Consider the following 24,019-nt stretch of genomic DNA (forward strand, 5'->3'; position numbering starts at 1 on the left):
CGGATAAAAACATGTCACAATAGGCCTGATGGAAAGAAAATTTCGGTAAACTTTCCAAATGTCGTCAAAACAAAATAGGACAAGGTGTGATCTTCAGGTTTAGGTAAAATTACGGTGGAAACGCTTTTATGCGCAAATATTGATATAACAACCATCATATAAAGTAAATTCACGACATGACATGTTGCGTGGTCCTCCCACTACGACTCAAGAAAACAGACATTTTATTAGGCAACCACAAATTAAATACATGAACTTCACAGGGTGGTGAAAGGTGATGAGCTTGATGCTCCTTTCCAATAAATATCGCAGGTATTATTCTGGTGATATGATGATCGATTCTTGGCTGCCGCTTAACAAATTAAAATGATCTCGCTCTTTTGTTCATAATAATTTAAAATACTGATTATATATATGCAAACTGTTGGCTGGACAGCACGTGCCAATACCAGAGTGAGCACACTCGCTATATAACGCACAAAAAAATCTGAGTTGAAAATGCGATGGAAACAATTTACTTGTATTTGAATGCAAAATATATATATTCTGTGCACTACGTCATCACGCACAGACTGTTATCAGCAGCAAATCAATTTGATGGAAAAATATCTGTGGTGGGAAAATACTTATATTTTATGTAAACGGCTTTAAAAAATATTCGCATAAAAATCTGTCGCCAATTGGATAGAAAAATAACTCGTTTTCAACAAAGCCCACAAAATAGGCTACTATTCCAGCCTGAATCGATAAATGATGGTCGGCTAATGCCGCATTCAAAGCGACTGGGAACTCAGAAATCTCAGACTTCCAACCTTAGTGTCGTGACGTTGGTGAGCTTCAAATCAGAAAGTCAGATCTCTAGAAAAAGGCCAGAGTTCCCGAGTTGGATTACCGTTCAAACCGATTTTTCCCAGTCAGCGCTTGTTTTTTTGTTGTGGAGTTCCCATTTAAAAGCACTGAAGTCAATGATTTCCGAGTTCCCAGTTGTCTTGAAACCACCATAAGGCAAGGCAATAATAATTGTGTGCTCCGTCTTCGACTTTGTCATCGATTGACAAATTGCTGTAACGTGTGTGGTTAACCGATACTTAAAATACCTATCCACACGTTGTAAGATTTGTCAGGCATAAGCAACGTCTCAGCGTAGGAATGCAGCCACAGTAAAAGGGCCAATTTCCTCCAATTTCCTGTAATGTTTGTACACAGATAACATGTATATATTTTAGTTCAGTTGAACAAAACATGACAAAAGTGTCTTGCACATGTCTATGAAAAAGTACAGTATAATAACCTAAATCACATTTTAAGTGTCTCATTGCTATGGAAACATGTCTTCCACAATCTGGGATGTTGCTTCATACAAACAATATGACAGAAAAAAAGAAAAAAAAGCTGATCAAATATTATCCATCCATGATATCATAATATTTATAAAACATTCACAAATATCAAAGCTTATCACTAAGCTAAGGATCCTGGACAAAACACATTCCTCTGCAACTGGATCCTGGACTTCCTGACGGGCTGCCCCCAGGTGGTAAGGGTAGGTAACAACACATCTGTCACGCTGATCCTCAACACAGGGGCCACTCCTGTACTCCCTGTTCACTCATGACTGCATTGCCAGGCACGACTCCAACACCATCAGTAAGTTTGCAGATGACAACAGTTGTCATTGACGGTGATCAGGCCTACGAGACAGCCTATAGGGAGGCGGTCAGAGACCTGGCCATGTAGTGCCAGGACAACAACCACTCCCTCAACGTGATTAAGACAAAGGAGATGATTGTGGACTACAGGAAAAGGAGGACCGATCACACCCCCATTCTCATCGAAGGGGCTGTAGTGTAGCAGGTTGAGAGCTTCAAGTTCCTTGGTGTCCACATCACCAACAAACTAACATGGTCCATGCACACAAAGACAGTTGTGAAGAGGGTATGACAAAACCTATTCCCCCTCAGGAGACTGAAAATATTTGGCATGGGTCCTCATATCCTCAAAGGGCTTTACAGCTGCACCATCAAGAGCATCCTGACAGGTTTCGTCACTGCCTGGTATGGCAACTGCTCGCCTCCAACCACATAGCACTACAATGGGTAGTGCGTATGGCCCAGTACATCACTGGGGCCAAGCTTCCTGCCATCCAGGACAGAGGAAGGCCCTAAAAATTGTCAAAGACTCCAGCCACCTTAGTCATAGACTGTTCTCTCCGCTAACACACGACAAGTGGTACTGGAGCACCAATTCTAGGTCCAAGAGGCTTCTAAACAGCTTCTACCCCCCAAGCCATAAGACTCCTGAACTTCTAATCTAATGGCTACCCAGACTATTTACAAAGGTCATGGTACTTCTGAATGAGAGTTGTTGGATCTTGGAATTTGCACCTGAATATTCAGCACTCTTTTTCTTGGTTCACTGTGGTAACTTAGTTCACTCGGAAATTGCATTTAAGTCAATGTGTTTGACAATAACCTTTAATACGATATCCTGCACTAAAGATCCCCTGGGGATCCAAGTTTCTGCACCTCCACTTCCTCTGAGAAAGGATTCACCCCACCATTCCTGGGACCACTATAGGTCTCTATGGGATACTGGGTTACCAGCATCTCATCCACCTGCTTCAGTCAATGTTCAGGAGATTTTTTCAGTTCCATTTTATCAGTTATAGGGGCAGGGTTTTCGTAAGCCTTGGTTTCTTTACTTGTTTCTATGGTATCTCCGACCTAACTGTTCTCTAACTTCATGGCTCTCAGTGACATCCATCCACATTCACTGTTAATGTCTCAGAGCAATGCCCCTTGACCTCCCTGACAACATAATATAATCTACACACAATACACCATAATGACAAAGCAAAAATGGAAAGAACACATTTACATAAGTATTCAGACTCTTTACTCAGTACTTTGTTGAAGCACCTTTGGCAGCGATTACAGTCTCGAGTCTTCTTGGGTATGACGCTACAAGCTTGGCACACCTTTCCGATAGGTGACCTAAACTGTAACATGCTTAACACCCCGGCCATCGTGTCACAGGGTTCAATTCTTGGGCCGACTCTTCTCTGTATACATCAATGATGTCGCTCTTGCTGCTGGTGATTCTCTGATCCACCTCTATGCAGACACCATTCTGTATACCTCTGGCTCTTCTCTGGAGACTGTTAACTAACCTCTAGACGAGCTTCAATGCCATACAACTCTCCTTCGGTGGCCTCCAACTGCTCTTAAATGCAAGTAAAACTAAATGCATGCTCTTCAACCGATCACTGCCCGCACCTGCCCCGCCCATCCAGCATCACTACTCTGGACTGTTCTGACAACTACAAATACCTATGTGTCTGGTTAGACTGTAAACTCTCCTTCCAGGCTCACATTAAAACATCTCCAATCCAAAATTAAATATAGAATTGGCTTCCTGTTTCGCAACAAAGCCTCCTTCACTCATGCTGCCAAACATACCCTCGTAAAACTGACCATCCTACTGAACCTCCACTTCGGCGATGTCATTTACAAAATAGCCTCCAACACTCTACTCAGCAAACTGGAAGCAGTCTATCACAGTGCCATCCGTTTTGTCACCAAAGCCCTATATATTACCCACCACTGCGACCTGTATGCACTCGTTGGAAGGCCCGCTTCATACTCGTCGCCGAACCCACTGGCTCCAGGTCATCTACAAGTATCTGCTAGGTAAAGCCCCGCCTTATCTCAGCTCACTGGTCACCATAGCAGCACCCACCCGTAGCATGCGCTCCAGAAGGTATATCTCACTGACCACCCCCAAAGCCAACTCTTCCTTTGGCCGCCTCTCCTTCCAGTTCTCTGCTGCCAATGACTGGAACAAACTGCAAAAATCACTTACCTCCCTCACTAGCTTTAAGCACCAGCTGTCAGTGCAGCTCACAGATCACTGCACCTGTACATAGCCCATCTGGGCTCTGGATAGGCCACTCAAGGACATTCAGAATTGTCCCAAAGCCACTCCTACATTGTCTTGGCTGTGTGCTTAGGATCTTTGTCCTGTTGGAAGATGAACCTTCACCCCAGTCTGAGGTCCTGAGCACTCTGGACCAGGTTTTCATTAAGGATCTCTGTACTTTGCTCTGTTCATCTTTCCCTCGATCCTGACTAGTCTCCCAGTCCCTGCCCTGAAAAACATCTACACAGCATGATGCTGCCACCACAATGCTTCATCATAGAGATGGTGCCAGGTTTCCTCTAGACGTGACGCTTGGCATTCAGGCCAAAGAGTTCAATCTCGGTTTCATCAGGCCAGAGAATCTTGTAGGTCATGGTCTGAGAGTCATGGTCTGAGGAGCGGGCTATGTGCCATTTACTGAGGAGTGGCTTCTGTCTGGCCACTCTACCATAAAGGCCTGATTGGTGGAGTGCTGCAGAGACGGTTGTCCTTCTGGAAGGTTCTCCCATCATCACAGAGGAACTCTGTAGCTCTGTCAGAGTGACCATCGGGTTCTTGGTCACCTCCCTGACCAAGTCTTTTCTCCCGTTTGCTCAATTTGGCCGGGCGGCCAGCTCTTAAGAAAGAGTCTTGGTGGTTCCAAACTTCTTCCACATAAGGCCACTGTGTTCTTGGGGACCTTCAATGATGCAGAAATGTTTTGGTACCCTTCCCCAGAGCTGTGCCTCGACACAATACTGTCTCGGAGCGCTGTGGACAATTCCGTCAACCTCACGGCTTGGTTTTTACTGACATGCACTGTCAACTCTAGAACCTTATACAGACAGGTGTGTGCCTTTCCAAATCATTAAAGGTTTGTTTTTTTCTTTAATACATTTGCAAAAAATCCTAAAAACCTGTTTTCGATTTGTCATTATGGACATTTAAAAATACCTTATCCATTGAAATAATTTTCTGATATAAAAGTCAGTCATTAAGTAACATGCTCAAATTACACAGAATCAATTGGTGTACAGTACTTTAACAGTATTAGTCATTCTACATTAGAATACCGAACAAAGAATGGCAACAAGAACACATTTGAAGAGACACTATTACGACCAATCTTTAAACCACAAGAATAGTCACTGTCACAGAACTGTTTACAAGGCAGCAATGTCAGAATTTGATCTGCCTAATTTTCAACATTTTTTTTTTTTTTTTGGATTCAAAACAAACTGTCCTTTACCAGCTCATGGCAATAGACAGTCTAATTTACACACAAATCACACTGATAACCACCCGATTCATGATCTGAGGTCTCCCTCTCCCCAGTGTCTCCTTACCATGTACAGTATTATCAGACAACACAACATCTGAAGGATCTGATACAGTAGCTCCTGGGAAGGTTTGTTTATGTTCAGAGGTGATTATTAAAAAACATGCTCTGGTACTTTGGTGATTAAGAAAGTCTTTTTTTAAACCTCCCACTTTGGGCTGTATGTCTCAAGGTGTAGTTCATAGATGAATGATCTAAGAGCAAAATGAATCTTTCAACTCAATTAGCCATGAAATCCCTAGTTTGGAAGCAACTTTTCTGGAAGCTGTGCCGCGCCATTTTCCCTATATTTCCCTGCACGTGGGCCAGCACCCTAGAAATTCGAGTTCTAGCTTCAGCCCCTCACATTTGAGCAACAGCTAGCAAGAGGCCTGCCCAGTGTTATCAGGGTGGGCCTAATGGCTCAGTGGACATGAGAGGGCAATGACGTGGTGCACATATGTGATAGTACACATTTTTTAGGGACCGCTTTTGTCTAATGAGTGCTAATTTCAGAGCTACTGGCAAAAAAGTATACAAAAAGGTACTGGAGAATATTTTTAAATGAATGTAAAGAGGCAATTTCCCCCCATCTAGAATTTAATACAGAATAATATCAGGAGGACAAACCGTTTCTTAATTAAGTTTCTTTATTTTACCCTTCAGTGACCATGGGCAGAGAAAATTTATTATTGACAGACGTCAGCGACAGTGAAAAATACAGGACATTATTGACAAGGGAGAGAAGAGCTTCCAGTTACTACTCCATCACATTTCATTTGGCCTTGCTTTGGGGGCTGCAGACCACAGATCACCTCTGTTAATGGAAAGATAAAGATCGCACAACAGAGAGAAAAATAACAAGAATCATTACAGACATCAACCATATCTGTATGCTTGTATGGGTTGTTGCATAATTTGTATAGCTGTAATGTAGCGGATTCCTTACCGTTAGAAAGGGTGGAGCCCCTCTTAGAAGAGTCCGTTGACCTGCTCAGTCTCAGGGTCTAGGTCAATGTCATAGAAACAGGGCCTTGTGGGCAGCCCTGGAATTGTGGGCATCTAGGATGGGGCCAAAAAATGAATAAACTGTACTAGTACTTTGTGTCCTCTGATCAAGAGATTGATTTGACTCTTCATTGATTCAGTTGATTTTCTGTTGAGCTCATGGATAATTTTAAATATAGTTATTCTCCAGGCCAGTGCTTTCTTACCGTGCCAACAAGAGGGTAGAGGAACCCAGCACCCACACTGGCACGGATGTCTCTGATGGGCAGGACGAAACCTGTGGGCACGCCCTTCTTATCCGCCTCGTGGGACAGGGACAGGTGGGTCTTTGCCATGCAGATGGGCAGATTCCCAAAGCCCTGAACAAAACAAATATGGCGTTCATTGAAAGGAGAGTAAAACCTCAAATAGAAATGTGAACCCTCCAGACTGTTTTCTTGAACCTTCAAGGTAAAGGTTGAAAATGTGCTCCAGAAATCAATGAGTAGTGTGCTCCAAACAAATAGGTTTTATACAAAACATGTAAACAAAGAACCGTCTCCATTAAACGCCTTGGTCTCACAGCTATTGTACCTGTTTGGTGTAGAGCTCCACCTTGTGCTGGGCATCTGGCAGCAGCTCTATGTCATCAGCCCCATAGATCTTCTGAGCAATGATCCGGATCTTATCCGCAATGGGCAGCTACAAGCGATTCAGACAGACAAACATACACATTCATACAACATATGAGTACCATAGAACTGATTCAGGTCATCTACACTGATTCTCCAACATGTTTAAATGTAATGCACGCATTTGCAACAGTACATGAGGAGAAAGATTAAGTTATACTATTCTGGGAAATCACTTGATGTATAAATATTATGATCAAAACAGTCATCTAGCTCTCATCTAAATCAGCAATTTATTTAATCTACAGACATGACTGATGAGATGGATGGAAGAAAAATGATTGATTTCATCAATTGATTTCCTGAGCAGGATGAAATCAATGCATCCATGTCATATAGTGAAAAACAAGGTCTTTGACCGAGGCCGACGCTCGCTTTACCTCGACATCATAGAGGAACTTGAAGTCACTGGGGGCCTCAGAAGCCCTCTGCACAGCCTGTCCGAGGGCCACGGCACCAGCACCCCCTTCAGCCCAGTGAGAGCAGCGCACCGCATCAAAGGCCCCTACCTCCTTGGCCAGGGTGCAGATCAGGTCCAGCTCTGATTCAGTGTCTGTCCTGCAGTCAGGGAGACACAGGTCAGAGGTCAAAACACTGGACAAGAGGGGTAAAATAGTTTCAGATGCTCACCATGACTAGGACTTACTTGAAAGCGTTGACGGCCACCACCACTGGCACTCCAAAGTGCCTGGCATTCTCCACTTGTTTCCTCATGTTACTGCAGCCCTTCTCCAGCAGCTCAAGGTTCTACACAGAAACACACAAAAGTGTATTTTTATTTTTTATATACAGCTATTATATAATATACCTCGTACAGTCTGGCTTTGTAGAGACACCAGAGAGGGAGTTAAGTGGAGCTATTTTCTACTCACATCAATGATCACATGTAGCCAGTAGGTATTGGGCAATGGTCCATGTAAAATCAAGGTAGCATGTGAACTGGACCTAATTGCACTGCATAATGGATGAACTAATTGCATCAGATGAGAATTGTGTCACAAGACACAAAGCAAATACCATGCACATGCTCTTGATGCGTTCTAATGAAGTCTTACGACTTGGGCGCTTACGGTGACTGTATTACAGCCACATGATAATGGTCCATTCTAAATCAAATTTCACAAACTAAATAATATATGTGAAGACAAGTTTAAATCAAGAATAGTGTGATGTGTGAAAATATTAGCCTTATTATTTGTGAATGATGCCCATCATAAGGAAAACAGCACATGCTTTTTTTCTCCTCCTACTTTTTCAAATCATATTCGCACACCTCATATAGCCTAGCCCACAGGCTTATGTTTTGGTAAGGTTGATATCACAACTAAAGTAATCAAAAAACTTCTTAAAATGAAGCACATTAATCCGCTTTACAACGGGTGTAGAGCCTGGCACATTAATCCGCTTTACAACGGGTGTAGAGCAAGCCTGGCTGGCTGGCTAGCTGGCTGACATGCATACATACATACATACATACATACATACGCAAGTTTGGGGAAGTTCATTTTCACTATAAAAATGCACTTTAATAATAAAAGCATTACATGCATAATCGCATTTGTGGTCACTTTTGAGAATGGTGTTTTCCTGCTAATGGAACATTCCCACAACCGACTGCAGTGTGTGCATTGCTGCACTTATGTGAATAAATAACCAAATAGTTCAACATTTTAGGCTAAACCTGCTCATCTATTGAGTCAGGCTCATTGCTTAAAAACAGGTTTTTTGATGCTCGTGGTTGTATTAATTCGGGATCTATCACATCCCACAACTGCCCTAAAATATGTTTGGAATATTTATTTAAATCACACAGAATAAGTCAACTTTTGTACTATGGAGGATAGTAGATTGACATAGTAGGCTAGGGCTTTTGCTGTTCGTTAGGCCTACTCATCTTGTTGGCTGACGAAAAGTAAATGTGGACAGTTCTTCCAATATGCACCTCGGAATTGAATAAGGACGTGCGCAGTTGCATCCTGGATGTGTCTGTCTTCACTTGTAGCCTGTGAGAAAGGCCTGATCATGTGAATGAGAGCTATGTGAGTGAAAGGTGCTTCGGCAGCTGGGAGAATGGAATTATTATATTCAGCCCAAACGCACAACGGCCACAAAAGGAATTGATTTTTTTAGGGGGCATTACAGCCACACAAAGGGGATGCAGCCGGGAAATTCGAGGCATTATCAAGTGCTTGTCAAATTGTGAATGAGAGACTGATGAATGTGAACAGCCTGCGCAAAAAAAACAAAGCAGAGCTCATGCCTTTCATGCAACTTTTTTCAAATCATTAGTCGCATCATGCAGCCTAAGAATTAATTAAAAATCTAGCCTATAACTAAAGTTACATAAATAACTCTAAATTAAGCATAGGAGTACCTGTTTCTTTATTAACCACTCAACACAGAATTGCCGCATGTGCACACTCCCTTAAATTGTTCGGAGAAAATATCCTTCCTATTACTATAAATAATGCCATTGAATTCTAAACAAATCTTGTCTGCTAAATGAACTAGCGTAGCCCTCAGAATTATGGCATAGCCAGATCACAGCCTAACAAAAGGACAACCTATGCTGTACTGTTCCTCTGGTGTAGGCTATATTACATGGATTTATTATACTTTTTAAAATGTAGATATTCCTAAAGGTCTGCAGGTTATGCGTGGAAGCCAGCAGATGCTACATGTGTTTATGTTAATTAACGATCAATTTCTATGTCCGGCTGACAATTTCATGACCATCACAGCTCTACTTAAAACCAGAGGATGAGCAATATGCCATTAACAGAACATTATCATAAAAGGGAAGTGGTACATTTAGGATGGCTGCTCGTTCCCTGATGTGATGCGGTGTAAAAGGGTTGGGGCTGAAGTGAGAGTGGGGGTGAGGCGCAGAGAAGTGTCTTACCTCTTCCACATATTCTTTGGGCAGGGCCATCCCAGCAGTAACCTGCATCAAAGGAGAAAGATCAGTCAAAAACCTATTAAATGACTAACCTAGAACAAACAATAAGGGGCCGTATCCCTATTCCCTGTCCAAGGACATGAAACATAGTGTTTGTGGGGACAGAGCTAAAGCAGCAGAATGACAGGTCTTCCTGTGTGACCTCCAAGAGGGAAATGGAATTACATTCTCAGCAGTGCACCTGCATTGATTGAAGCGGGATAGGACATTCTATAGGAGAGAATATATACACTACCGTTCAAAAGTTTAGGGTCACTTAGAAATGTCCTTGTTTTTGAAATAAAAGCAAACAACATCAAATTGATCAGAAATACAGTGTAGACATTGTTAATGTTGCAAATGACTATTGTAGCTGGAAACGGCAGATTCTTAATAAATATCTACATAGGCCCATTATCAGCAACCACCACTCCTGTGTTCCAATGGCACGTTGTGTTAGCTAATCCAAGTTTTATAATTTTAGAGGGCTAATCAATCATTAGAAACCCCTTTTGCAATGATGTTAGCACAGCTGAAAACTGTTGTTCTGATTAAAGAAGCAATAAAACTTGCCTTCTTTAGACTAGTTGAGTATCTGGAGCATCAGCATTTGTGGGTTCAATTACAGGCTCAAAATGGCCAGAAACAAGGACCTTTCTTCTGAAACTCGAAAGTCCATTTTTGTTCTGAGAAATGAAGGCTATTCCATGAGAGAAATTGCCAAGAAACTGAAGATCTCGTACAACGGTGTACTACTCCCTTCACAGAACAGCACAAACTGGCTCTAACCAGAATAGAAAGAGGAGTGGGAGGCCCGGTGCACAACTGAGCAAGAGGACAAGTACATTAGAGTGTCTAGTTTGAGAAACGGACACCTCACAAGTTCTCAACTGGCAGCTTCATTGAATAGTACACACAAAACACCAGACTCAACGTCAACAGTGAAGAGGCGACTCCGGGATGCTGGCCTTGTATGCAAAATGGAATATTTCCAGCTACAATAGTAATTTACAACATCTACACTGTATTTCTGATCAAAAAAAAAAATAGTGCTTTTCTTTAAAAAAAACAAGGACATTTAAGTGACCCAACTTTTGAACGGTATATATGACATTAATATGTGAACATTCTCTAGGTTGTTCTGATGATTATAATTGACTACACTGAGCAACCGCTACTCTTCTTTTGAGGGGGCAAACCAGCCCTTTAATTGTTTTTTTCTGAAGCAGTCTTTCTGAAAGCTGCCCATTGGCACCACCATTAGAACAAGGGTAGAAAGATTTCAAAGGCCCCCAGTAAAGTGTGCAGTCACTCACCGTTGGCCCACCTCCATGCATCTTCAGGGCTCGGACGGTGGCCACCAGAACCACCACGTGAGGCCGCAGGCCGGAGTAGCGGCATTTGATGTTGAAGAATTTCTCCATGCCGATGTCAGCGCCGAACCCAGCCTCAGTCACTGTCCCATGAGAGAAACAACCAACACGCACATTACAAGAGGTGTTCATCGTTTTGTTTCTTGCCAAGGGAGAGGCTGTGTGTTTCAGCTCCACTTACCCACAAATCCCTCCGGGCCGACCAGCTTCAGGGCTATCTTATCAGCCAGGACGGAGGAGTTGCCGTGGGCGATGTTGGCGAAAGGTCCGGCGTGGACGAACACGGGGGTTCCCTGTAGAGAAACTCCTCTCAATCATCCAGCAGCAGAACACACTTAGCCAGTGGCAATGTCACCACTCTGACTCACAGAAGTCAAGTCTACCACATCAAACACAGAATCACAAATCTGCAGTCAACAAACTTAGCTAAGCAAGTTCTAGGCTTTGGAACATCTGTTGATATGATACAAATAGATTAGCTACTTTGTACCCAATCCTGCCTCAGAACTTCTCAAAGAGAAACAGGGGATTGATTAGAAACTAAACTAAAAACAGCCACAAGCACACGCTATCTGTCTTCTCCAGACTGTGTTATCACTGCTCCGTGAGAACATAGGAAGCTTCACATCCACACTACCCTAACCAATTAAATAATCTGAAACCCATTTTCCCACATGGCTTTGCTTCCCTCTCCTCTCCTCCAGTTGCCAGGCCAGTACAGTTCCACCCTGAGGAGCTCCCTCCCTCCCCTCCCTGTCCCGCCCACCTCCAGAGTCTGCATCAAGTTGGGCTTGATGGCATCCCTCATCAGCACAGTCAGGGCTCCACTCACACCCTGCACACAGAGGGAACAATGAAATGGTGAGAATCTTTTAAGGAACAAGCACTCATCACAAACCTCAACTGTCTATGTGTTGGTTGACAGTGTGAGGGGGAGACTAGGGCCAATTACCAGGTCCTCTGTGGTGATGGGCTGCCCACTGCGGCTGGTTGCCACCACCATCTTGGCCAGGCGCTGGCGCATGTCCTTCAGGCTGCTGGTGAGAGCCAGCACGGCCATGATCTCACTGGCCACAGTGATGCTGAACTGAGCCTGGGGGAGGTGGACAGAACTAGAGTCAACAGCAGTATCAGTGGGCGACTAACTAATGAAAGAAAAGCATGTGTACTATGAACTTTTACATACCTCCCTAGTGTGTCCCTTCTCAGTTGGCGATTGGCCAATGGTGATCTTCCTCAGGAAACGATCATTGGTGTCTAACACTGAAATGACACAAAGACCCATTAAAACACTGTTCTACATCTCAACACTGACATGTCATAGTATAGCAGGGATCTCCAACCCGGTTTCTGGAGAGCTACCCTCCTGTATGTTTTCACTCCAACCCCAGTTGTAACTAATCTGGTTCAGCTTATCAACCAGCTAATTATTACAATCAGGTGTGCTAGATTAGGGTAGGAGTGAAAACATACAGGACTGTAGCTATCCAGGACCAGGGTTCGAGAGCCCTGTAGTATAGTATACATTATACACAAGTCAGGCCACTCAGGGTACATATCCAGTAGTCTTCAGTACCTCTGTGCCAGGTGATGGAGTCAGGGTCCATGTCTAGTCGGGCAAAGCGGGTTATCTCCTCCTCGGTCAGAGTGGTGGGGTCAGTCTTCTCAATGCCCAGTCTCTACAGGGATCACATACAGAGATAATAGTAGAGAAATTCCCTCCTTAAGACAGTCAAGATAATAATGGCATTGTCATCCACGGATACAATTAATTTTGTACCTTTAGTCTGTTTATCTGGATGGGGGAGAATGTCCTCTGACCTCCACTAAGAGGGACCAGACGGTTATATAAAGCCTGTGGGAGAGGGAATGAGTGAGAAAGATAAATGGACAGACACACACATTAATCAAACATGGAATACCACCTTGTGCAGTGCAATCTTTCTCAAGAACAGATGTCAGCAACCGAGAGGGTTCACCTTGTCTGTTTGGGTGGCTTCATGGAACAGACGGGCGTCTATGGCGGCCGCCACCAGGTTGTTGGCAGCTGTGATGGCGTGGATATCTCCCGTGAGGTGGAGGTTGAACTGAAAGCATAATTAAACCATATGGTCAAATATAGCTTTATACCGAAACACCTTCCTGAATGATCAATGTCTGGAACAGAATGGAAATCATTCAGTGCTGTACCTCCTCCATGGGAATTACTTGAGAATATCCACCTCCAGCAGCACCTCCTGTAGATAGAACATTCCAGGCATTTAGCATTGATAACAACTGAGCATTGATAAAGCCTTACATTTTCCCACAAAAGGCATCCAACCAGTCAGTAAAGGGCAGCATCACTCAGTGCTCACCTTTGATTCCGAAGGTGGGGCCTTGGGAGGGCTGGCGGACACAGGCGAAGACATTGAGCTTCATGTGAGCCCCCAGAGCCTGGACCAGTCCTATGGTGGTGGTGCTCTTTCCCTCTCCCAGTGGGGTGGGGGTGATTCTAGAGGTACAGACAACATTAACACTGGTGTGAAACATTTCCGAGAGCATAATAGATAATCAATCTTGATAAATGAAGAGTTCTGTACCAGGCCACTGTAGTCGAAAAAGGAGCACATTTTCCATGTTACATCTACAACACAACAAGAACACAAGTTTATTGTACAGAGCATACCCAGTGACCACCACGTATTTCCCATCAGGCTGTGCCCGCAGGCGACTGATGATGTCCAGCTGCACCTTGGCCTTGGTCTTCCCATAGAGCTCCACCTCGTCCGACAGCAGCCCCACCTCCGTGGCCAGTCGGTCGATGGGCTTGGGCACGCAGGAACGCGAGATCACAATGTCACTGAGGGCCACAGTCAGGTCACACATTTATTCAGCAGTAACAGCAGACAGGAAATGTCATGCAAGTCCCTGAGGACCAAATGTCGGGCTTTCAAACATGAAGTAGAGAACCAAAATTAGACTAGAGCACCTACTTTAGTGGAAGGTTGAGAAAAGTACGAAAACTTACTAAACGACTAGAAAATAAAGTGATTCCACATCAGAGGGAAAGTTATGCAGAGGATGAGGGGACAAACCTTGGCACAGGCTTCTGCAGGATGAGCTTGGTGTAGGTGATGCTCCACTTGCCTGGCTGGTGAGACTCCAGGAAGCGCTTGGCACTTAGCACTGTGTTCTGGAGATGAAGAGAAACAACAAAGCACACAGCCAATGAAAAGCTCAGTTTACACATTTAGATTGTATTTATTATGGATCCCAATTAGCTGCTGCCTCCTTCCTGGGATCCAGCAAAAACTACTCTACAACACCAAATCCATGTACACGTGAGTATAGTGCGCATGTGTGTATAGATTGGAATTTGTACCAAACTCAAAAGACAATTCGCTTCTATGGTTATGCCTTATAGATAAAAGCTATTCATTCTCACTGAATGTGCTCTGTGCAACTGTGGATTGCACAGTGCCATAAAAGGGAATAAAACATTGCTTTCCATGAATTTATGTTGTTAGAATTCCATTACCTCAGATGATTACCAGACAAAATTCTCCACATTCAGGTTAACAGTCTGTCTTTGCCATGATGTCATGCTGCGTAAACAGTTGAGTGAATGGCATTGATGAAGTCACAGGACAGGGAGCTGCTCCATCACAAATTTCTCACAGGATGAATTTGAGGCGGTGTGGTTTGTGTGATTACTAGTAGGGATGCCACTGCCTTTGTGGTGGAGGTGGATCGGTAAGCTACACTCACGTGATGAGTAACCTTGCCTAAGATCTGAGGACTCGCCTTAGCTTGGTAGGCTAACTTATAAGGTATACAGACAACCGCCGTGTTCAATACCCAGTTGTTCCCAACTACCTGCATGAGCATGGCCACAGTCATGGGCCCCACTCCTCCTGGTACTGGAGTGATGAAGCCAGCCTGCTCCTTAACAGAGGAGTAGTGCACATCCCCCACCACACGCTTCCCACTGGGCCGCGTCTCATCTGAGGAGCACAGAAAGGAACCATGCCGTCAACACAAGCACCCCTAAATGTTACCTACAATGCCCCTAAATGTTACCCATGAAGAGAAGTACCAGCTCCATGGAGAACTGATGATTCACTCCATGTTTATCTCACATTTATTCTAAAAAAATATTTAAAAAAATAAAAGAGTACTTGTCAAAATGGAATCCAATGGAGGGGACCATACTAACCTGGGATGTGATTAATGCCGCAGTCGATGACCACCGCTCCCTTCTTCACCCAATCCCCCTTCACCATCTCTGCTTTCCCAATCCCAACCACCAAGATGTCTGCTCTGCCCACCTGGAAAGAGAGGGGACTGGATGGATCTCCTCACTATACTAGTTTGCTTCATGGCACAAGTCTGTCAATCTAATAAACAGTAGTGCTCCGGTATGTGGGATCTGTATGTGACATGTCATCTACCTGTATACATCATCATGATGAGTTGCCTGTAATACATGTTTATATGGATTGGAACGGCCTGTATATATGGTTGAGAGTGTTTTCATGTTCTGAGTGAGCATGTGACATGTCCTGGGCTTGGGTTACCTCAGCAGCGAGGTCAGCAGTCTTTGAGTGGCAGGTTGTCACGGTAGCGTGGTTCCACAGCAGTAGGTCATGCATGGGCGCGCCCACAATCTTACTGCGGCCAATCACCACAGCTCTCTTCCCGGCCACAGAAACACCTGCACAGATGCACTGCAGTGTCAATCATTAAATTGAGCACTTCTACACATTAAGTAATTCAGCTCATTAGCATTGGCTCATAACTAGTTTCTCTGCTGTACCCACCAGTCTGTCTGATGAGCTCCATGCAGCCGTTAGGAGTACAGGGGATGAAACAGTCACCCAAGTCCCCCCGAGACAGCTTCCCAGCATTTATACAGGTCAGACTAGGAACACACAGAGAGTACACTCATTATGAGCATCCGCCATCCAGTTTCTAACCAATAAGAGTTAGTCATACTTTCACGTACTATATATACACACACACACACACACACACACACACTCTTTCTGATGGTACATTGTATTTCGTAGAAAACCTTATTTCGTTTCCCCTTTTCAACATTGTCTCGTAACAAGCTACGCATGATTAAAACTCTCAGAATTTTTTTTTGTTAGTCATCGTTAGTACACTGGTTATGATTCAGGCCCTGTCTTTTTAACAGGCCCAGCTAAGTGCAGTACAGAAGCTCCTTTACGGGTATCTCAGTAAGTCCAGAGAACAATCTGAATCAATAGAGTCAATTAGAGGAGCAAGAGATTAATGGAGCTTCCTAAACACCAATACAAAAGGCCTGCATCCTCTAAACACACAGCCTGTATCAGCATCACTGTCCAATAAACACAATATAAATCACGGCTTACACTACACAAATGGAACTAGAACACTTCCAGAGTGGCAAAAATGGTTTCACTAACCAAATTTCCATACAGTTTATGTGAGTAAAGTCATACAAGATTAAAAAAATTAATTACAACAGCTGTGATGCAAACAGGAAGTTTCGTTACAATTTTATAAATGCAGACAGTGCATTTGTGACTGGAACGAATTGCAAAAATCCCTGAAGTTGGAGACTTTTATCTCCCTCACCAACTTCAAACATGTGCTATCTGAGCAGCTAACCGATTGCTGCAGCTGTACATAGTCTATTGGTAAATAGCCCACCCATTTTCACCTACCTCATCCCCACACTGTTTTTATTTATTTACTTTTCTGCTCTTTTGCACACCAGTATCTCTACCTGTACATGACCATCTGATCATTTATCACTCCAGTGCTAATCTGCAAAATTGTAATTATTCGCCTACCTCCTCATGTCTTTTGCACACAATGTATATAGACTCCCCTTTTTTTCTACTGTGTTATTGACTTGTTAATTGCTTACTCCATGTGTAACTCTGTGTTGTCTGTTCACACTGCTATGCTTTATCTTGGCCAGGTCGCAGTTGCAAATGAGAACTTGTTCTCAACTACCCTACCTGGTTAAATAAAGGTGAAATAAATAAAAAATAAATACATTTGTTCGTTCGACATGGTGGGATCTTTTTGTGTCTGTAAAATTAATTAAGTGAGAAATGGCAGTGGAAATTCCATTATGCGCAACTATTGATATAAAAACCATCATATCGCAGTAAACTTGTAGTCAATGGACGGTATGGTGTGTGGTCCTCCCACTACGACTTGGGGAAACCATGCAGTTCATTAGGCTACAGATTAAATACATTCTGATGAACTTCACAGAGTGGTGAAAGTGCAGTGATCTTGATGCTCCTTTCCAATAAATATCGAGGTTCTGATTGTGGTAAAATGATGATCGATGCTTGACTGTCGTTTGACAAATAAAACTATTCCTGCTCTTATCCATAATAATCTCATTATGTAGACTAGCCTACCTGCACTGTATCTGTGAATTGTTGGCTAGAGCACGTTCCAAGACCAGAGTATGTACGTTTGCTATTTAACGCAACAGTTTGAGACAAAACTATATTGGTAGAGTTGAAAATGCAATGGAAACGCAATGAACTTTAGATTTTTATTCGGTACAAAACAGAAGTGAAAAAGTACATTTTGGGTGCACTAAGTTGCACTGATTTGTATCTGCAACAAGTCAGTTTGGTGGAACCGGTGGGAAAACGTGCATATTTTATTTATGCAGATTTTAGAATATTCACATGAAAATCTGTAAACTGGTCACACAAAACACATCTCGGGGCTCACCCATCCACATCCTTCTCTGGGGCCACAACGTTGGTCACCTTCTCAGTATCTATTTTGTGGATGGAGTCCAGAGGCAGCTGAACGATGAGGCCATGGATAGCAGAGTTCTCATTCACCTCCATAATGCTGTGCAGCACCTACAGAGTGATGGGGTGTGTGAAATAGAGTGGGAAGGAAAGAAAGCTATAGAGAGAGAATGACAGACAAACAGAGTACCAGAAAGAGGCCTGCAGAGACCACCAAGCAGAAACGCTATGCAAGCTGTGAAGTTAACCCCCTCAGAATCCCTCCTCACCTCATCCTCTGTGGCAGTCTTGGGGAGCCTCAGGTGTGTGGCATTAATTCCAATCTACAGTAGGCACAAGAAAAACAGAGTTTAAAGGGATACTTCGGGATTTTATCTACTTCCCCAGCGTCAGATGAATTTGTTGATACCATTTTTATGTCTCTGCATCCAGTACGAAGGAGGTAGTTTCGCCAGCCAATGCTAACTACCGTAAGCTCAATGACTCGAAGTCTATGGTATCTGGGAAAGTAGATAAAGGGCCATTGCCAAAATCCTGAAGTATCCATTTAAGAACTGAACAGAGAAGAATTTGGAATATGTATGAAACAGGAACGATCACATCAGGAATTCTGTCATTTACCTCAGCTGCTGCCTTCAGCTTCATGCTGATGTAGAGGTTTGAATCATCTCTGTCCCCCACCTGAAAAGTGCACAGCAAAAAAAGAAATCTATAGTCTTTGTTTGTTCCAATAATGCTTTTACAAACTAGTCAATAACCAATGTTAGACCATTAATACATTATGTTTCATATTTTAGCTAGCGCCATATAACAGACAAAGTATACGAATGGAATTAGCCCCTCCACTCGGAGCTAGTGGTTCTGAATCTGACTGAGGGAAGATATGACCCAAGGCTATATTCTGAAATCATTTTAGCATGGAGCACAAATTAGTGACTCTCAAAATGATACAAAACCCTACCCATTGCCCATTTAAGGAAACGGGCCATGGGGAAAAAAAAATACTCTACATGGGAAGAATCAGAATCAAGATTTGAACTAGAGCCCTTACAACATATTCTTGCACTTACCTGTAACACAACCAGACCTGGTCGAAAATTAGGGTCCTGCATCTTCATCTGCGCCACATCCTTCTTCAGCCTCTCCCTTACCTGCCTGTGGACACAAAAGGAGCTGCGGTCAATCTCCCAGGGAGAAAGCAGGGGGACAGTTATTCAGGGTTAGAACCTGGTATGTCCTACAGGGATGTGGTGTGCCCAGAGACCTCTGAAGCCTTGGACCTCCACCCTTCAACCGTCCACATGGCACCTTGGAGCATCCAAGAGGTGAGGTACAGCATGACTACCAGCTGAGAGACAACTACAGGGGTATGGAGGAGAGCACCCCCAGGAATGCAATGCTGGGAAGGAGCCCTAATGGCATGTAGGTACTCAGACCACAGGCAATCTTGGGTGTAGTTGGCCATTTTGGCGTGGGAGAGACCGCAATGTACTACGCAACAACTTTAGAACTCATTACTATGCATCTGCACAGTTCTTCCTGTAAATGTGTTTTTTTAAATGTTCAAAGTAGTCCTTGTGCATAGAGTTCTATGGTTTGTTAAACTTTGAAATCAATGGTTTTTGTTTGGTATACATTTAAAGTGAAAAATCTGAGTCTCAGCGTAATTCCGTTACCATGGAATTGCCCTACACTAAATTATGTCAATGGAAATCCTTCGGTCCACCCAAATAAGGCCATCTGGAAGAGGCATCTCAGCAGCACAGCATCTTAAGCATTTTATTGCAACTAAACAGTTACATGAGTGAGTTAAGAGGGATTTTAGGGTCCTCAGCAACTTCTCATGGTCTGGATGCAGACCGCCACATTAAGACCTCTTGATTCAGTCATAGATGCAACTGAAAACCACAGTGCAGAGTTGGATGAACAGATACCAAAGCAAAATGTGTGAGATAAGGACAAAGCTTTATCAACCTATCATAGTCTCCAACAGATTGGTGTGAGGTAATACATATGTTTTTCTGTGTTTAAAACACCCTCTGGTCTTCAACAAGATCAAATAACGATGTCTTGGAAGGTAATTTAATTGACAGTGACCAAGCAATACAAAATATACAAAAAGACTGACAAGTGCTTAAACTGACTCATGACTGCAAGATTGACTTGCTTGCAGACAGGTTGAAAGTTGGTTTCTTCAACTACTATTGAGAAATCAATGATTTTGTTTACACATTCTGCACACAATTGAGAATACCCAATAATCAAGGTAGGCCCTACAGACACATTTCAACATCAACTACTGCTCAGAACAGTGTTTTTACCATTTTGGCATTTTTAAAGAAAGTTTCTCTAGACCTTTGACCCTGAAAACAACAGCGTTCAATATAAAATAAGGAGTGTCACATGCCAATGCATCATGTGAATAATATTGCCTTCAGAGAGAAACTGATGTCTGGGACTAATACTTTTTACACATATTTTTCCACCATGGAGCCAGTACAGTTAACACCAGTTTGTATCCACCATTTTAATGAGCATTTGTTTATAGCCTAATAGTTTGTTTATTACTGTGAAACATTAATATAAAATAACTTACACTGTGCTAGGCTCAACTTGTTTTATAACCAAAACTGTTACAAAGCACAGGCTAACTATATAGGACCCTATGCTTTCTCTCTCACTCATTGATACAAAAGGCTGACACAATTAAAGCAACTAACAATTTGCTGAACCAGTCAGTCACCAACCCTCAGGTCTCTAACCCTGACAATACTACGGGTTCTCTATAAATGTTGCAGATAACAGTGGTGTCAACACTAGTCTATATTGTATCAGTAGAAGGGAGTTATCTAATATTTTATTGGTCAACACTGGCCATAGAAGGCCATCAGACAAGTGTTGTACTCTGATCAAGGCCACAGTGTAGTAGTTCCTTGGCAGCTACTCTGCAACAGCCTAGTCCACAGATTACAACAGTACTGCTTTAATGTTACCTCTGAAATTATTATATAATGAACAGCACAACTGAACTGCTTAAAGGAAAGGATGTAAGTTGAAGAATATGTGGTTTTAGGTCACTCAGCTTGAAATAGGCCTAATTGACTAATGGGTAGTATGAGTTACACAGTTAGGAGGGTACTGGCAATCGAGTCTTGTGACAGGCATGAGTTGCTGAATAAAAGTCCCTTCAGATATCAAAAGTCAGGTTGTCACCTAAAATACTCTTGATAAAACGACATAGTCAGTCAGGTGAGTATCAAGTGGAACTGGACTTCGGACCCATTTCAGTTTTGAACAGTTCTGGTTTCCCAAAAGCATCTTAAGGCTAAATTTGTTCGAACCATAGGATCTTATGATGAAAATAGCCTTACGATACCTTTGGGAAACCTGGCCCTGATGAAAACACTGCTGGGAAACAAATATGGCACAGATGAGAAACTTTGCCGTTACTTGTTCTATTTTTTGGACATTACAAATTAATCTACTAGACGAATCAATTGAAATTAAATGTAGGTAAATCTTGGATTACATACAATTTAATAAAGCATATCAGTGTTGTTCAATCTATCCATCCACTCAAGGTCAATATTCACATGAATAAAATAATTGGTCAAAGGCCACCTTCCATTACATGATAATGTATCAAGGTTGGGAATAATGTAGCAACCATAAAATGTAGGGCTAGGCAGTAGGTATACCATATTTTACGATATACCAGTATTGATGCATGGAATGGTTTGGGTTTTTACTTCTATAAAAGTATTTGAATGTTTGGTTTGTTAAATGTGATACGTTGTGCGCAACATCCATTTTTATAGTTTAAAATCGCTACTTTAGTCGTCGCTCTTCGTTCTCATTCTTTCTCCCTGTTGCTTTCCACAGACCTAGTCCCGCCCCATGTCACTCAAGGAGCGCATTAGTTGTTCCTCGACCACAAGAGACTATTTCAGTTTGTATGGTTAATGCATCACATACAGCTGTGTTGATGATAACAACGCTGTTTTCACTTTGCTTCTCAATATAAATGAAGTAGTTAACAGAAAACATTCAATGTAGCCAAAGATTATAGGGTCCCCTAGGAATCACTTATCAACCCTTTGGTTCCTACTCTGTCACAATAACTCCTCCATAGCATTTTCATTCATTGTGATGTCAAATGCCATATCCAAAGTGCCCAGTGTTATATTCTTACTTTAGAAAAATCATTCAATTTCCATGATTCCAACAGTTCACCCAAGTGTTTTGCTCTAAATCACAAGTGAAATTGCAATTGCATCATTTGGTTAAAAATAAATCCTAGACTGTTTGCTCATATTGTGCAGCCCTACTGGGCAGTGTGAAAATGATCTCAAATGAGTGCAGGAAATGTAGAAATCAATGAAAATGCTGAAAGATATTTTTAGTTTGAACTGATCAGTAAAAAACAATCCGAATGGAGAAACACCCATTGAAATCCATCAGAATGTGTGTGTTGCCATCGTCACACACTACTCTTAAAGCAAATGTAGAACTTTTATTATCAAAAACATAAAATACCGTCAAATACCATCCATCTGTTTTATTTGTATACAGTGACATGATATTTTGGCCATATCACCCACCCCTAATAAAAAAGAGAATCAAACCAATTTTGCCCAGAATTTTTTCAAAATATTCCAGTGAAGCTGCAAAAATTACTGCAATATTGTTTACATCTACTTTACCTGAGACTTACCCTGCATTCATAACCAAGTGAGAAGGTGGTATTTACCACATAGAACTGGAAAATTCCACTTGAACACACCTCCAACTGGTAATTACTTGTGGGAAACTAATCTATCAAAAATGGATAACATAATTTCCAGCAGTTAAATGGAACAAAACATTATTTATATTTTAAAAACTAATATAATGGGGTTTACAAGAATGCTGGCTGTACTTCGAGTTTATGGTTGACAGCTTGTTGGCCATTAGCCAATCAACGTTCCTCAACTAGTTCAAAGCACGTGAATGCATCCAACTGGCATTTACAACATCAGCACTGGTCATTCCACTTGGTTATGAACGCAGCAGTATAGGACGACTTTCTAACTAGTAATTACCAGTTGGAGGGTCGTTCACAGCGACATCACCAAAATGGACACTGTTGCATTTAGAACTTCATGAGAATGAGAGATATAAGAATTCTTATGTTTTTTTTTAGAATCTGATCCAACTTTGTTTGATGTTTGCAATATATTGGGATGAGATTCTACAGAACATCCTGAGAATAGAATGTGAGGTTGCCAAACCATGCTTGATGCACGTGGTTGTTAACAATCCAAACACTGACCCAATATCAAAGACATATTATATTTCTATGGACTGCAACAGAACGTTAGATATGTGACGAAACCTGCCTGCTTCGAAACCTGCCTGCAATGTTCCTATAGATAACGTTAACTTACACAAAATCAACATGGTGCTTTGTTATATCTGTACCATAAGTGCAAGCGAGCAAATTTACAAAAACGTCCAACAGATTAGTTTAAAAAATGTACACTTACGCTGAAACTTCTTTTCCACTAATGATTTGTGCTGACATCGTTAGGATAAACCAGCTCGTCCCCTAAACACAGTTAGCTAGTTATCTTCTTCCCTCTGAGTGTTGATTCTGATTACTTATGGCGGTAGAGATAATATTGTAAGTTATATACGGTGCCAGAGTAGCTCAAATCAATAATGCTTGTAAAAAAGCCTCAATATGGCCTTAAAAACTTCTGAGAATATTAGCACGCGTAACTAAAGACGTAGCTAGTACTGGGTGGAGTAATCTGTATGGCTATCAAATGCTGTCAACCCGTCAGAGGACAGTCTGAGTTGAGGGCAGGAATTATTGACCAATCACGAGTCTCAAAATCATGTCAATCCAATACAACCAATAAGAAGACGTAATATGCTTTCCACCCCTGCGCGCCCTCTCAAGAGAAGGAGGCAGAAAATGTTGGAAGGAAAATGTCATGAAAAGCAAAAATGTCTCAGACAGCAGGTGGCAGCATTGAATTGCTAAAAGAAAGAGATGAAGGGCGTAAACC

At 42.4% G+C, this 24,019-nt stretch overlaps 1 protein-coding gene across 1 annotated transcript; it reads right to left on the minus strand.

Moving 5' to 3' along the window:
- Positions 1-5,847: 5,847 nt before the first annotated feature.
- On the minus strand, positions 5,848-23,760 carry LOC135508277 (C-1-tetrahydrofolate synthase, cytoplasmic-like). Its single transcript, XM_064928352.1, has 28 exons — positions 23,492-23,760; positions 19,037-19,121; positions 18,588-18,647; positions 18,236-18,289; positions 17,941-18,077; positions 16,008-16,108; positions 15,765-15,901; positions 15,404-15,515; positions 15,064-15,191; positions 14,283-14,380; positions 13,874-14,047; positions 13,563-13,699; positions 13,396-13,442; positions 13,185-13,292; positions 12,986-13,060; positions 12,782-12,884; positions 12,392-12,468; positions 12,158-12,298; positions 11,972-12,040; positions 11,387-11,498; positions 11,149-11,288; positions 9,797-9,838; positions 7,541-7,641; positions 7,275-7,452; positions 6,797-6,904; positions 6,430-6,582; positions 6,165-6,277; positions 5,848-6,032 (listed from the first exon to the last, which is right to left on the minus strand). Exons 1-27 carry the CDS (start codon positions 23,527-23,529, stop codon positions 6,188-6,190), a joined length of 2,805 nt encoding a protein of 934 aa, XP_064784424.1. The 5' UTR covers positions 23,530-23,760; the 3' UTR covers positions 5,848-6,032; positions 6,165-6,187.
- Positions 23,761-24,019: the final 259 nt, after the last annotated feature.

The sequence above is a fragment of the Oncorhynchus masou genome, chromosome 21, assembly GCF_036934945.1.
Source record: "Oncorhynchus masou masou isolate Uvic2021 chromosome 21, UVic_Omas_1.1, whole genome shotgun sequence".
In the NCBI taxonomy this organism is placed as follows: Eukaryota; Metazoa; Chordata; class Actinopteri; order Salmoniformes; family Salmonidae; genus Oncorhynchus; species Oncorhynchus masou.

What these genes read in the sequence shown, in the direction of transcription:
- LOC135508277 (XM_064928352.1), bottom strand. Translation starts at nt 23,529, where the DNA reads ATGTCAGCACAAATCATTAGTGGAAAAGAAGTTTCAGC. An exon ending in TCCAGATAAACAGACTAAAG is followed by an intron (nt 12,885 to 12,985) that starts GTACAAAATTAA and finishes TGATCCCTGTAG; the next exon opens with AGACTGGGCATTGAGAAGAC. An exon ending in TCTACCCTCTTGTTGGCACG is followed by an intron (nt 6,278 to 6,429) that starts GTAAGAAAGCAC and finishes GCCCCATCCTAG; the next exon opens with ATGCCCACAATTCCAGGGCT.